The sequence below is a fragment of the Oryx dammah genome, unplaced genomic scaffold (genome assembly GCF_014754425.2).
Source record: "Oryx dammah isolate SB20612 unplaced genomic scaffold, SCBI_Odam_1.1 HiC_scaffold_2, whole genome shotgun sequence".
In the NCBI taxonomy this organism is placed as follows: Eukaryota; Metazoa; Chordata; class Mammalia; order Artiodactyla; family Bovidae; genus Oryx; species Oryx dammah.
This window is the reverse complement of record NW_024070186.1, coordinates 6447066-6461677: the sequence shown is the minus strand read 5'-3', so window position 1 is coordinate 6461677 and position 14612 is coordinate 6447066. Positions and strand designations below refer to the sequence as shown.

The 14612-nt window shown below is 49.0% G+C and overlaps 1 protein-coding gene and 1 long non-coding RNA gene across 2 annotated transcripts in view; both read right to left on the bottom strand.

Moving 5' to 3' along the window:
* LOC120880522 overlaps positions 1 to 14612 on the bottom strand; it is an 83889-nt gene that overhangs the window by 8713 nt on the left and 60564 nt on the right. The window lies entirely within an intron of this gene.
* LOC120880514 (histone H2A-Bbd type 1-like) lies at positions 8403 to 8864 on the bottom strand. Its single transcript, XM_040263886.1, has one exon. The coding sequence runs from the start codon at positions 8862 to 8864 to the stop codon at positions 8508 to 8510; it is 357 nt and encodes a 118-aa protein (XP_040119820.1). The 3' UTR covers positions 8403 to 8507.

Here is a 14612-nt window from a genome sequence, read left to right as displayed (position 1 = left end):
TTCATGAAATCCACCATCAAGGAGCCCTGCTGTTCAGTTCAGTCCAGTCGCTCAGTCCTGTCCGACTCTTTGCAACCCCACGGACTGCAGCATGCCAGGCCTCCCTGTCTATCACCAGCTCCAGGAGTTTACTCAAACTCATGTCCATCGAGTCGGTGATGCCATCCAGCCATCTCATCCTCTGTTGTCCCCTCCTCCTCCGGCCTTCAATCTTTCCCAGCATCAGGGTCTTTCCAAATGAGTCAGCGCTTCACATCAGGTGGCCAAAGTACTGGAGTTTCAGCTTCAACATCAGTCTTTCCAATGAACACCCAGGACTGATTTTCTCTAGGATGGACTGGTTGGATCTCCTTGCAGTCCAAGGGACTCTCCAGAGTCTTCTCCAACACCACAGTACAAAAGCATCAATTCTTCAGTAAGTGCTAACTGAGGACAGCACCCAGACACAGAATTTCCACACTATGTCTCTCATGCCTTGAGGGAGAGTTGCTTACCTTGCGGCCTAATATTTTATGATATAGAATAAAGGGCGACATTAGTTGCTCAGTCCTGTTCGGCTCTTTGTTGACCCCATGGACTGAAGGAAGGAGCCCACCAGGGTCCTCTGTCCATCAAATACTCCAGGCAAGAATAGTGGAGTTGCTTCTCATTCCTTTTTCCAGGGGATCTTCCTGACCCAGGGATCGAACCCGGGTCTCCCGCATTGCAGGCAGAGCCACTAGGGAAGCCCAAAGGGCAACATAGCAAGTAAGATAAGAAGCAGTGGGCCAGCTCAGGGATGAGGAAGAGAGAGCTTCAGGTTCGGGTAGAAGGATTTAAATTAGATGATGAAAATCAGGAAGAACTTCTATAGATCTGGAGGAGGAGGACAGTCCAGGCAGCTCAAATAAGTGACACAGGCCATCACGTGGGACTCAACCGCAGAAGACACGTCTCCAAAGGGGACTCAGCACAGTCACTGCTGCGTGTGAGTCAAAGCCTCTGCCAACAGCACAGTGCTGGTGGCTTAGTCACTCAGTCGTGTGCAACTCCTGCCACCCTATGGACTGCAGCCCCCCGGGCTCCTCTGACCATTGGATTCTCCAGGCAAGAATACTGGAGGGGGTTGCCGTTTCCTTCTAAAGTGGATCTTCCCAACCAGGGGATTGAACCCCGGTCTCCTGTGTTGCAAGCGGACTCTCTACTGACTGGGCAGCAGAGAAGCTGCCAGCAGCCTGACGACATCTACATCACCTTTGCCCTCCCCCGCGGCTGTCAAGGAGGACTTTCAAGGCAGAACAAGGGGCCCAGACAGAGGCTTGTGGAGAGAAGCTGGCTCAGTTCCTCAGACGTGCTAGTAAAGTGGAGAATTAACAGAAGCCGCGGCGGGACGGTGGGCACCTGGCTGGACCCGGCAGGAAGGCTTGTGTGGATGGCAGACAGCCAGACGGAGCCAGAGGGAGGGCCCAGAAGGACAAGCTGCAAAGTGTGACCCTTGCGCTGCAAACAGCAACTGGGGGGTGCTTGCGCCTCTGCAGAGGGGAGCGTTCCATACAGGTTTCAGGGAAGATCCCCGAGGCGGCTGACGGCAGAGAGCGAGCTGCTGAAATGGTCCAGCTGGGGGTGAAGGCAAGGCAGCCGAAGAGCCAGGAGCAGGGCGGAGGGCAGAGGACGCGCCAAAACTGGGGGGCCCTCGGGAGAGAGAAGAGGGGATGGCATGCAAGGAGGGGGGCTCTAGGGGAAGATGGGGCGCCCTGATCCAGTCCAGGGACGACCAACAGCATCCTCAGGCCCCGAGCGGTGGACCTGGGCATGCTGGACCGGAGCTCTGGGGCTTGATCTATAGCTTCTCGGAGCCCCAGAGTGCTGCAGAGAGCTCCATGGAGCAGGGGCCAAGATGGGAGCCAAGAGAGGGGCTGCAGGGAAGGGTCTCCATGCCCTCCTGGGGAGCAGAGCCTGACCCTCTCTCCCCATGCTCCCTCCTGCTGAACTCACGCTCTGCTCTGTTCAGGGTGTCAGCAACTGAGATCTCTGCTGAGTTTTATACAAGGCTAATGCGAAACGCTGGGTTGGAAGAAGTACAAGCTGGAATCAAGATTGCCGGGAGAAATATCAATAACCTCAGATATGCAGATGACACCACCCTTTATGGCAGAAAGTGAAGAGGAACTAAAAAGCCTCTTGATGAAAGTGAAAGAGGAGAGTGAAAAAGTTGGCTTAAAGCTCAGCATTCAGAAAACTAAGATCATGGCATCTGGTCCCATCACTTCATGGGAAATAGATGGGGAAACAGTGGAAACAGTGGCAGACTTTATTTTTTGGGCTCCAAAATCACTGTAGATGGTGACTGCAGCCATGAAATTAAAAGATGCTTGCTCCTTAGAAGGAAAGTTATGACCAACCTAGATAGTATATTCAAAAGCAGAGACATTACTTTGCCAACAAAGGTCCATCTAGTCAAGGCTATGGTTTTTCCAGTGGTCATGTATGGATGTGAGAGTTGGACTGTGAAGAAAGCTGAGCACCGAAGAATTGATTCTTTTGAACTGTGGTATTGGAGAAGACTCTTGAGAGTCCCTTGGACTGCAAGGAGATCCAACCAGTCCATCCTAAAGGAGATCAGTCCTGGGTATTCATTGGAAGGACTGATACTGAAGCTGAAACTCCAATATTCTGGCCACCTCATGCAAAGAGTTGACTCACTGGAAAAGACTCTGATGCTGGGAGGGATTGGGGGCAGGAGGAGAAGGGGACGACAGAGGATGAGATGGCTGGATGGCATCACCGACTCGATGGACGTGAATTTGAGTAAACTCCAGGAGCTGGTGATGGACAGGGAGGCCTGGTGTGCTGCAATTCATGGGGTCACAAAGAGTCGGACACAACTGAGCGACTGAACTGAACTGAACTGAACGTTCCCTCAGCACTCTGCTTCCTCTCGCTGGGCAAAAGAGCCATCAGATACCTGGATTTCTCTTTGCCAGCCTAACTTTCTGAAATGTGACCAGGTTTGGAAACAGGGAAACATTTCTTCTTGGCAGGCTCTGTCAGTCTAAAAAGAGGATGGGTCCCTTCTCCCTCTGGTTTTGTGGCAGACAAAGAATCTTAGTCTTCAAATTAAAAACAAAGAAATGCACCAGAAGCCAGTTAACCCGGCAAGGCTGCTGCAGTTTCCCTGCGTGGTGGGCACGGCCTCAGGCACCATCCAAGCTGTGTAGCCTGCAGTGGCGCTGATCACAGGCTGGCTCACTGAGCGCCTGGGAGGTGACTATCACGCTCTTTATTTCTCTGATAAAGAAGCGGAGGCCTGGGAAGGTCACAGATCTGCTAAGTGGACGAGCAGGGATTGGAACTCAGGATTCAAACCAAAGCTCCGTCTATTTTGTGAACCTTGCCCTCTTTCCTGTGGAAGAAAACTCACTTGCTGGTTCAACAGCAGAGAAGACAAATGGGAGGTGAGCTTCCCCAAACCCTTTCTGTGTCATCTCCACCGCAGGGCCCCCTTCTGACAGCCACGATCCTCTTTCCGTTAAAGCCCAAGACGAGTATGAAAAAGCAGAGACACCACTTGGCCAACAAAGGTCCGTCTAGCCAAGGCTATGGTTTTTCCAGTAGTCAGCTATGGATGTGAGAGTTGGACCATAGAGAAGGCTGAGCACTGAAGAATGGATGCTTTTGAACTGTGGTGTTGGAGGAGACTCTTGAGAGTCCCTTGGACTGCAAGGAGATCCAACCAGTCCATCCTAAAGGAGATCAGTCCTGAATATTCATTGGAAAGACTGATGCTGAAGCTGAAGCTCCGATACTTTGCCCACCTGACATGAAGAGCCGACTCATTGGAAAAGACCCTGATGCTGGGAAAGATTGAGGGCAGGAGGAGAAGGGGATGACAGAGGATGAGATGGTTGGATGGCATCACCGACTCAATGGACCTGAGTTTGAGCAAGCTCCAGGAGATGGTGGAAGACAGGGAGGCCTGGTGTGCCGCAGTCCATGGGGTCACAAAGAGTCAAACACGACTGAGCAGCCAAACACCAAGAGGATGAGTGCACAGATGCCCCTTAGGGGGGTGGTGAGCAACCTTTTTGGCACCAGGGGCTGGCTTCAAGGAAGACAATTTCTCCATGGATAGGCAGCGGGAGGGGAGTGGTTATGTTTTCTTCATCTACTGCTCACCTCCTGCTGTGTGGCCCAATTTCTAACAGACCACAGACAGATAACCGGTCTGTGGCCTAGAGGTTGGGGATCCCTGCTTTAAAGAGCTGAATGCCGTTACGCTGATTGCTCAGAACCAACTCATACTCCAAAGACAAAAATCCACTCGAACGGACACAGGCAAGCCAATCTGTGCCTTAATGCCCTCCCAGCCTTCTCTGAAGAGTCCCTTAGTTTACCAGATGTCTCCGAAATGCTAAGTTCTGGCAATCCGTTGTCCGAATCAACATCCTCAAATCTCAGCCGGCCACTGTGGCCTTCATGGGAAGACTCAAGAGTGTCATGTCAGGTGGGGTCAGGTCGTGTGGACCCTCCCACAAGGAAGTGTCCCTCACCGGTGCTTCAGACGTTGCGTGGGCCCAGACATCACACTACCCACTCTCACCCCATTGTGTCCATCCACGTTTACCAAAAACGCAAGGCAGCCAGTCAAAAATGCCTTGAGTCCCTCACAGAGGAAAGCTGTTCAGTTCAGTTCAGTTGCTCAGTCGTGTCTGACTCTGCAACCCCATGGGCTGCAGAACGCCAGGCCTCCCTGTCCATCACCAACTCCCAGAGTTTGCTCAAACTCATACCCATCAAGTCGATGATGCCATCCAACCATCTCATCCTCTGTCATCCCCTTCTCCCCCAGCCTTCAATCTTTCCCAGCATCAGGGTCTTTTCCAATAAGTCAGCTCCTCACATCAGGTGGCCAAAGTATCAGAGTTTCAGCTTCAACATCAGTCCTTCCAATGAACATTCAGGACTGATTTCCTTTAGGAGGAAAGCTGAGAAGACACCTATTGATCAGGCCAGGGAGGAGAGCACAGCTTCTCTCACTAACATCATCATCTTTTTCTCCCTGTGATCACCAGCCTGCTCCCTGCTCCACAGAACTTTTCTTCAAAGCAGAGGAAGGGGGTCTGGTCACTCTCCAATCTACTGCTCTTGGTCTACACGGGGCCCAGAAAACACTTCGGCTGTACCAGGTGCTGAGCAGGATGAGTGAACGCAGGACAACCCCACCACGCCTTTCCATCTACCCCTGCTTTACATTTACAGCTTCATGAGTGAGCGAACGACAAGCTGTGTGACCCTGGGCAAGTGACTTAGCCCCTCCTCCAGGCACATCTATAAAACGGTTACAACAGTAACATCTACCTAAAAGTCTGTGGGCTCCCCAGTGGAGGCTCAGTGATAAAGAACCTACCTGCCAAGTGGGAGACACAGGTCAGTTCTCTGGGTCAGGAAGATCTCCTGGAGAAGGAAATGGAAACACTCCAGTATTCTTGCCTGGGAAATCCCATGGACAGACGAGCCTGGTGTGCTGAAGTTCATGGGGGTCGCAAAAAAATCAGACACGACTTAGCGACTAAACAACAACATAAGTCTGTTGAGAGAATTAAAGGCGCTAAGATATTTAAAGAACTCTAAGAGTTCTTGGAATATAGCAAGTGCTCAGTAAGCGTGAACTATTGGATTCGTTGTATAAAACGGTTTATGGAGAAGTTCCAAGAAGTTTGGGGGGATTACTTGTGAATTTTAAATATTCGATCCACTGGAGTCACCCTAATAATCACCTCTTGGAGGTCAGCTGGGCTTCCCAGGTAGCACCAGTGGTAAAGAACCCACCTGCCAATGCAGGAGACATAAGAGACGTGGGTTCAATCCCTCGGTTGGGAAGATCCCCTGGAGGAGGGCACAGCAACACACTCCAGTATTCTTGCTTGGAGAATCCCGTGGACAGAAGAGCCTGGCAGGCTGCAGTGTGTAGGGTCACAAAGAGTCGGACATGACTGAGCAACTTAGCACACTGCATAGAGGTCAATTAAAGGTGAGTGCTTTCAGTGAGCGTGGATTATGCACCCAGGGTAGTAAAGGCAGGGTGTGCACTCCTGACCTCAGCTTTGCCAACCAAGTGGTTCTGCAGGATGGGTTCTCAGGGAAGCAGAACTTGAGTCAGAGAGAATGGTCTAGGGCATTTGATGGCGTGTGCTTTTGAAATCAGCTCTTGTGGATGCAGGGTGACGAAGCAGGCCTGGGCAGGGAGGAAAGATGAGCTGTGAGGAAGCCCTAAGAAAAGCCTCAGGCCACCCTTGGGGGTGCTCTGCTGCTGATCTGGCCCTTCAGAGGTGGGGGGGCAAGGGCAAGGGGCCAGGCCTGTAACCCATGCTGTATGGTTAAGCCTTGGCTAAGCTCTGGTACCCAGCTGTTTGATCAAACACCAGTCTAGGCTATATTGTGATGGAATTGTGCGGATGTGGTCAACATCTACAATCAGTTGACTTGACATAGAGCAAATTACCCTCCCTAATGTGGGTGGGCCTCACCCAATCAGTTGGTCATAAGCAGGGGTGGGAGGGGGGACTAGGTTTAGGAGGAGGAGAGGATTCTGCCTCTAAATATAACACAGAAACCCTATCTGAGTGTCCCACCTGCCAGCCTGCCCTGCAAATTCCAGAATCAAGACTGGAACATCAGACCTAGAGATTCTTATCTTACAGAGTGAAACAGGTCAGACAGACAAAGATAAATATGAAATTATATCACTTACATGCACAAGCACACACACTGCTCAAAAGAGGTGAGTGAAGTTTCAGAAGAACCATTTGGGAAGCCTCACAGGGCCCCCCAGGTTCCAAGTGGCCAGGGTCTAGGGACTGACTTCCAGAGAATAATCCCTCAGAGGGGCAGCCTGCAGCCACCCAAGAGCAGACAGGCCGGGGAGGCCTGGTGGGAGCATGGAGAGCTGCTGGCAACGGCCTGAGCATCCTCTGCAAGGTTGGGTGCTGGCCTTCAGGACCAAGCCGCACCTGAGAGAAGGCAGCTGCAGGTATCCCAGGGGCAGAGAAACCAGGAGGAGGGGCTCGGAAGCAGATAAGCCTGGAGGCATCACCAAACCACGGAGGGCTGTGGTCCCTTTAAAGCCCTGAGAACCTTTCAACTTGCCCCATGGAAGACATCCAGTGCTTCACTTCAGTTCAGTTCAGTCATGTCCGATTCTTTGCAACCCCATGGACTGCAGCACGCCAGGCCTCGCTGTCCATCACCAACTCCCGGAGTTCACTCAAACTCATGTCCATTGAGTCAGTGATGCCACCCAACCATCTCATCCTCTGTCGTCCCCTTCTCCTGCCCTCAATCTTTCCCAGCATCAGGGTCTTTTCCAATGAGTCAGCTCTTCGCATGAGGTGACCAAAGTATTGGAGTTTCAGTTTCAGCATCAGTCCTTCCAATGAACACCCAGGACTGATCTCCTTTAGGATGGACTGGCTGGATCTCCTTGTTGCCAGTGCTGAGAGCCTTACAAAGCACAGTGCCCTGGGGAGAGGGGCTTCCAGCAGCCCCTGGCCACCCTCCACTCCTGCTGCAGTCCTGAAGGGCGGAGGCAGAGGGTGGAGGAGGAGAGGAACAGCAGGGCTGGGACAGGGACCGCCCATGGGCCCTGGACTTGCTGATTCTGAGACAGGCTGAATGTGCAAAGGATCTTTACATGGACTGAAAGACAGGCTTGCACTGATTAGACTAATCTGGGCTTCTCGGTGCTTGAAAATTAGACTGCCCCTGAGTCCCTAGAAGCGCTGGGGAAAGAGACTGGGGTGAGGATGAGACACACAGACTTGAACCATGTACTTGGGGGAAATAAACTTGATCCTGCAATGCCTTCCACTCAGCCCAGCACCTGTGACGCACAGGTGCCCAGCTTCTCACAGGTGTGGCTGAGGCCACAGGAGGAAAGCCTTGAACCAAACCAGGTGGGAGTAGGCACGTGAGGCAAGAGTGAGCAACAGTCCACCTGGACTGTGCAAGAAATGGGGAGACAGACACAGAATCAGGGAGCAGTGGGGACCGAGCTTGGGCACAGAGACGAAAACGACATGGACCCCTGGATAAACACCAAGAGGCAGAAGGGTCTAGAGAGGCTCAGGCTGATAACAGACCCATCATCCCCACCACCCACCCCCAGCTTTGGTTCACCTGGGACTACACAGCAATGAGTGGAAACATCTGACTCAAAGAACAGCTGAGCATTAAAGTTCTGATCACAGCACAATCAGAAGCACCTGCCTGTTACAGAACAGGGGCTGGAAGAGACATCCCGCTACTCCCACCCTGAGGTTTAGAGAAAGACAAATACCATGTGATATCACTTGGACGCAGAGCCTAAAAATGCCACAAATGAAGTTTTTTTCTTTTTTTTACAAGCACAGTCATAAACGCTTTAATAGCAGTGCTAAGGGCAGAAGACCAGGCCTCCCTAATCTGTGGGCAGTTTGGGGTGAGATGAAGCTGCTGATGAGATGTGGCTGGACTCAGGGGCCTGGGCAACCCTACTTCTTCTTGGGAGCAGGTGGTGAAGCTGCAGGCTGAGAGAAGGCACTGGGCTGGAAGAGGCGGCGGAGGTTCTCATTGTTGGTCAGCACCCTCTGCACGTGCTCCGGGCTGATGCGTACCCTGTGGTTGGCGCCGGCCTCTTGCCCCGCCAGGCCCAGGATGTTGGCCGTCAGGTACTCAAGGACTGCGGTCAGGAACACGGGTGTCGCTGAGCTCAGGCGGTGGGCGCCCTGACCCTCTCTCAGGAAGCGGGCCACGCGGCTCACGGGGAACCACAGCTCGGCCCTGGTGGAACGGGAGAGGGAGTGTCTCTTACTGCGACGGCAGTTCTGGAGGTGTCTTCTCCGAGACATGGTGTCGGCTGGATGCTGCCTCTATCAGCCCAGACTGATGATCCCGCTGGCTGGGGCCTCCTGAGGTGCCAGTCTCTCTCTGCCGGCTGTGTCCCCTTGCTCAGGTCTCTTATTGCTCAGGGAGCTGCCTTTGTGACAGCTCAGGCTTTGTGATGTCATCAGTGGCCACTGGGCCCTGGATCAGGACTGGCCTGGCCGTCACCTAGACGGAAGAACGCTGGTCCCCTCTCAGGAGGGGCAGGTATTCAAGGTTTAGTCGCCGAAGCTGGTGATGAAATTAGACCCCAGGCGGGAGGCGAAGTCCCGCTCCGAGCCCCGGGGAGCAGAGTGACTCACGCGCTCGGTGCCCGCCTCTCGCGCCGCACGCCCCTCACGCCACCCGCCCCTGGCAGATACCGGGTCCACAAATGAAGTTTTTTACAAAACAGAAATAGACTCACAGGCGCAGAAAACAAACTTAGGGTCACCAAAGGGAAAATGGTGTGGGAGGATAAACAGGGAATATGGGATATATACTGCTGTGTATACAATAGATAATCAAGGCCCTACTGAATAGCGCAGGGAACTACAATCAGCATCTTGTAATAACCTGTAATGGGATTGACCATAAAGAAGGCTGAGCGCCCAAGAATTGATGTTTTTGAACTGTGGTGTTGGAGAAGACTCTTGAGAGTCCCTTGGACAGCAAGGAGATCCAACCAGTCCATCCTAAAGGAGATCAGCCCTGAATATTCATTAGAAGGACTAATGCTGAAGCTGAAACTCCAATACTTTGGCCACCTGATGTAAAGAGCTGCTGGCTCAGTGGAAAAGATCCTGATGTTGGGAAAAATTGCAGGCAAAGGGGGCGATAGAGGGTGAGATCATTAGATAGCATACTGACTCAACAGACATTAATCTGAGCAAACTCCAGGAGACAGTAAAAGACAGGGAAGCATGGCATACTGCAGTTCATTAGGTTGCAAGGGGCTGAACAGGATTTAGTCATTGAACAACAATAACAAACAATGGAAAGAATATGAAAAAGAAAATATATGTGTGCATCACTTTGTTGTATACTTGATTTGATTTGTAATGTTTCAAGTAGGATTTGAAGTAGTTCAACTGGACCTAACAGGAGATATTAAGAACAGGTGGCAAGAATACACAGAAGAACTATACAAAAAATATCTTAATAACACAGATAACCATGATGGTGTGATCACTCATCTAGAGCCAGACATCTTGGAGTGTGAAGTCAAGCCAGCTTTAGGAAGCACCACTATGAACAAAGCTAGCAGAGGTGATGGAATTCCAGCTTAGCTATTTCAAATCCTAAAAGATGATGCTGTGAAAGTGCTGCACTCAATATGCCAGCAAATTTGGAAAACTTAGCAGTGGCCATAAGACTGGAAATTCAGGTCAGTTTTCATTCCAATCCCAAAGAAAGGCAATGCCAAAGAATGTTCAAACTACCACACAATTGCATTTATCTCACGTGCTAGCAAAGTAATGCTCAAAATTCTCCAAGCTAGGCTTCAAGAGTACACAAACCGAGAACTTTCAGATGTTCAAGGTGGATTTAGAAAAGGCAGAGGAACCAGAGACTAAATTGCCAACACCCGTCGGATCGTCGAAAAAGCAAGAGAGTTCCAGAAAGGTATCTACTTCTGCTTCATTGACTACACTAAAGCCTTTAACTCTGTGGATCACAACAAACTGTGGAAAATTCTGAAAGAGATGGGAATATCAGACCACCTTACCTGCCTCCTGTGAAACCTGTACACAGGTCAAGAAGCAACAGTTAGGCCCCACATGTAACAATGTACTGGTTTCAAATTGGGAAAGGAGTACATTGAGGCTGTATATTGTCACCCTGCTTATTTAACTTATATGCAGAGTACATCATGAGAAACCATGGGCTGGATGAAGCACAAGCTGGAATCAAGACTGCCGGGAGAAATATCAATAACCTCAGATATGCAGATGACACCACCCTTATGGCAGAAAGCAAAGAGGAACTAAAGAGCCTCTTTATGAAGGTGAAAGAGGAGAGTGAAAAAGCTGGCTTAAAACTCAACATTCAAAAAACAAAGATCATGGCATCCTGTTCCATCACTTCATGGCAAATAGATGGGGAAACAGTGGAAACAGTGACAGACTTTATTTTCTTGGGCTCCAAAATCACTACAGATGGTGACTGCAGCCATGAAATTAAAAGACACTTGTTCCTTGGAAGAAAAGCTATGACAAACCTAGACAGCATATTAACAAGCAAAGACATTATTTTGCCAGCAAAGGTCCATCTAGTCAAGGCTATGGTTTTTCCAGTGGTCATGTATGGATGTGACAGTTGGACCATAAAGAAGTCTGAGCACCAAAAAATTGATGCTTTTGAACTGTGGTGTTGGAGAAGACTCTTGAGAGTCCCTTGGACAGCAAGGAGATCAAACCAGTCAATCCTAAAGGAAATCAACCCTGAATATTCGCTGAAAGAACTGATGCTGAAGCTGAAGCTCCAAGACTCTGGCCACTTGATTTAAAGAGTGGATTCATTAGAAAAGACTGATGCTGGGAAAGACTGAAGGTAGGAAGAGAAGGGGACGACAGAGAACGAGACGTTTGGATGGCATCACCAACTTGATGGACATGAGTTTCAGCAATCTCTGGGAGACAGTGAAGGACAGGGCATCCTGGGGTGCTGCAGTCCACGGGTCACAAAGAGTCAGACACGACTGAGCAACTAAACAAACATCAACAGCAGCTGGAATTCCGTCACCTCCACTAGCTTTTTCTAATGATGCTTCCCAAGGCCCACTTGACTTCACACTTCATGATGTCTGGCTTGGTGAGTGGTCACACCATCGTGATTATCTGGGTCGTGAAGATCTTTTTTGTACAGTTCTTCTGTGTATTCTTGCCACTTCTTCTTAATATCTTCTGCTTCTGTTAGGTCCACACTGTTTCTGTCCTTTATTGAGCCCATCTTTGCATGAAATGTTCCCTTGGTATCTCTAACCTTCTTGAAGAGATCTCTAGTCTTTCCTGCTCTATTGTTTTCCTCTATTCTTTGCATTGTTCACCTAAAAAGGCTTTCTTCTCTCTGCTTGCTATGTTCTGGAACTCTGCATTCAGATGGATATATCTTTCCTTTTCTCTTTTGCCTTTCGCTTCTTTCTTTTCTCAGCTATTTGTAAGCCCTCCTCAGACAGCCATTTCTCCTTTTTGCATTTCTTTCTCTTAGAAATGGTTTTGGTCACTGCCTCCGGTACAATGTTAGGAACATCCGTCTGCAGTTCTTCACTTACTCTTATCAGATCGAATCCCTTGAATCTATTTGTCACTTCTGCTGTATAATCATAAGGGATTTCACTTTTTATACTTCAATTAAAAAAAGGAGAAAACTTCCAAACACAAAAATTAATTAAGTAAAAAGTAAAAACCATAAAGTTCACAGTTGGGTTTGCACGTCCCCACAGGGAAGGGTGGGTGAGAAAGAAAGTGTCCCCTAAAGACAGGACTCAGAACAGCTCCAGGGCAGTGTCACAGAGAGCCCCTCACCCCTGCTCCATAGAAGGCAGCGCAGAAGCAGGCAATGCAGGGCCCAGAGCGGGCACTGGAGTGACCCCACCCCAGGTGGCAGCCTGTCTCTAGGACTTCATCAATCCTACCAGCCACCCCTGCCTGCTCTTGAGAGGAGTGAAGGGCAGGGACGAGAAGTTCCATCTGACTTGACCAAGAAACACAATAATAAGAAAATCTTAATAAGCATAAAATCACACTACTAGTCAAAACCAGAATTAAACAATTAAGAGACATTTCCTGTTGAAATATGCCAAGAGGTTTTGGTTTTGTTTCTTGGTTTATGTTTTAGTTTTTCCAGACAACCAATAGCTAACATTGAGTATCTTCTATAGGTGAGCCACAGGATAACAGCTTGAGACCTCAGGCAATCTTTAAATTCTGAAAGAGCTCATGGAAAATGGAAAGGCAGCTCTCCAATTCCAGCAGGTCCATGCGTCTAGCCCCACCTGGAAATCTTTGGCTCTGAGATGCCCACATTGTCGCTCTTATTTTCCCCCCATTTCTGGCTACAAGACAATCATGTCTACAGGGGAAGAACAGACAACCAGAAGCATCATCCCTACCCAAAGGACACAGGGTTCTCCAGCTTGTGTTACTGAAACTGACGGATGTCACATGATTCAGAGCATCACTGGATTCCATAACTGGTCCCGGGATTCCCAGCCCTCATGCCCCACTGCCAGTGATTCAGATGACAGAGCCTAAAACACAGGCGCCGTATGAGGCGGGAACCCAAACTAACATTTAAAGAACGCAAGTGAAGGGAAGGCTCAGTTGTGAAGGTAGCGTGGTCCCGAAAGATCTACGAAACCTGGCGAAGCCTAAAGGAAATCAAAGCAAATCTCTAAGTTAGTTCGTGGAATGATTGTACTAGTCATGCGTCAGAAGAGAAAATCAGAGAGACAGACAGATAGAGAGATGGAAAGAGAGGTAATAGAAAGGTAGATGGATGATTAGTAAATACATAGTAGGAAGAAAGACACAGAAAGAGACAGACAGACACAAATGCTAGACAGTTAGATATCGATATCATTTTCTGTTTAAACTGCCAAAGGCTAACCAGAAAACTTGGGACGGTTACAGGAGTTGGGGGGAGATTAGAATAATGACTAAACACTGGCCCCATACCTAGCAGAGGAACTCCTCCTGCTTCTGTTCTCAGATGGCCTGACTGCCCAGGTTTCTCAGCCCCTTGGCTTGCTGCCATGAGCATTGGACTCCTGTTCCTATTTTCACTGATCCTCTTATTTCTGTGAGCACTTCCAGTCACTACCTTAAGGAGAGATGGTAACAGTCTTCTCCTAGAATAATAAGAGAAGACGTTTAAATAAATTCATAGGCATAAAAAAATCAAAATAAGCAGAAGTCAAAGCTTCACGAGCACTTCTGAAAAAGGAAGCTATTTCATGAAGAGTGTTTTGAACTTGGGAAGACTTTGAAGGTCTTCAGAGCCATTCCCATTGTCTTTTCTGATTGTACCGCATCCTGTTATTTGCGCTGGGCATAAACCTCCTACTTCTTGATTTAATTTCAGCCTTTAACTTTTGACACTTTTACTGCAAATGTAGGAACTTTGAAAAAAAAAAAAGGAAAGCAAAACAGCTGTGCAAACATCAGACATTTGAAAATCAAACAATTTTTGATAAATATTGACTTTAAACAGGGGGTAGAAGTGGTGGGGACTGAAAAGGCAGCAACCCATATATTTATAGTAATTTAAATCCACCCTTATCATTAGAGTGTTTCATTAGATTATCATATATTATACAAAATTATGGTCAAAAATCTTTTTGCATTCAGTCACTAGTGGCACGGAGCAACAGCACTGAAAATAATGCTTAATAAGACATTGATGTGTGTGGGCTTTGTCCTTTTTCTCTCAAGCCCTTTTGAAGAGTATCTTTGCACACCTCACAGGGATCTGATACTCCACATTCAAGCCCTTTCAGCAACTGGAAGTTTCCTGAATAAAACACAAGAGCCTTTCATTCCTCAAACTCTAAGATCTGGTGAAAGTCCTCAGAAAATTATGATCCAGTTGGAAGGAATTTCCTCCTGAGAAGTGAAAGATAAACCACATCAAAAAAAAAAAAAAAAAGGTACTGAAGCGCTTTCTGTCTCTGCTAAGAACGGGTGAGCTTGGCCAGGGCCAGGGCAGGAGCCCAACTGAGCCAAGGAGGCAGG

Coding starts and splice junctions, on each gene's coding strand:
- LOC120880514 (XM_040263886.1), bottom strand. CDS start 8,864: ATGTCTCGGAGAAGACACCTCCAGAACTGCCGTCGCAGTAAGAGACAC.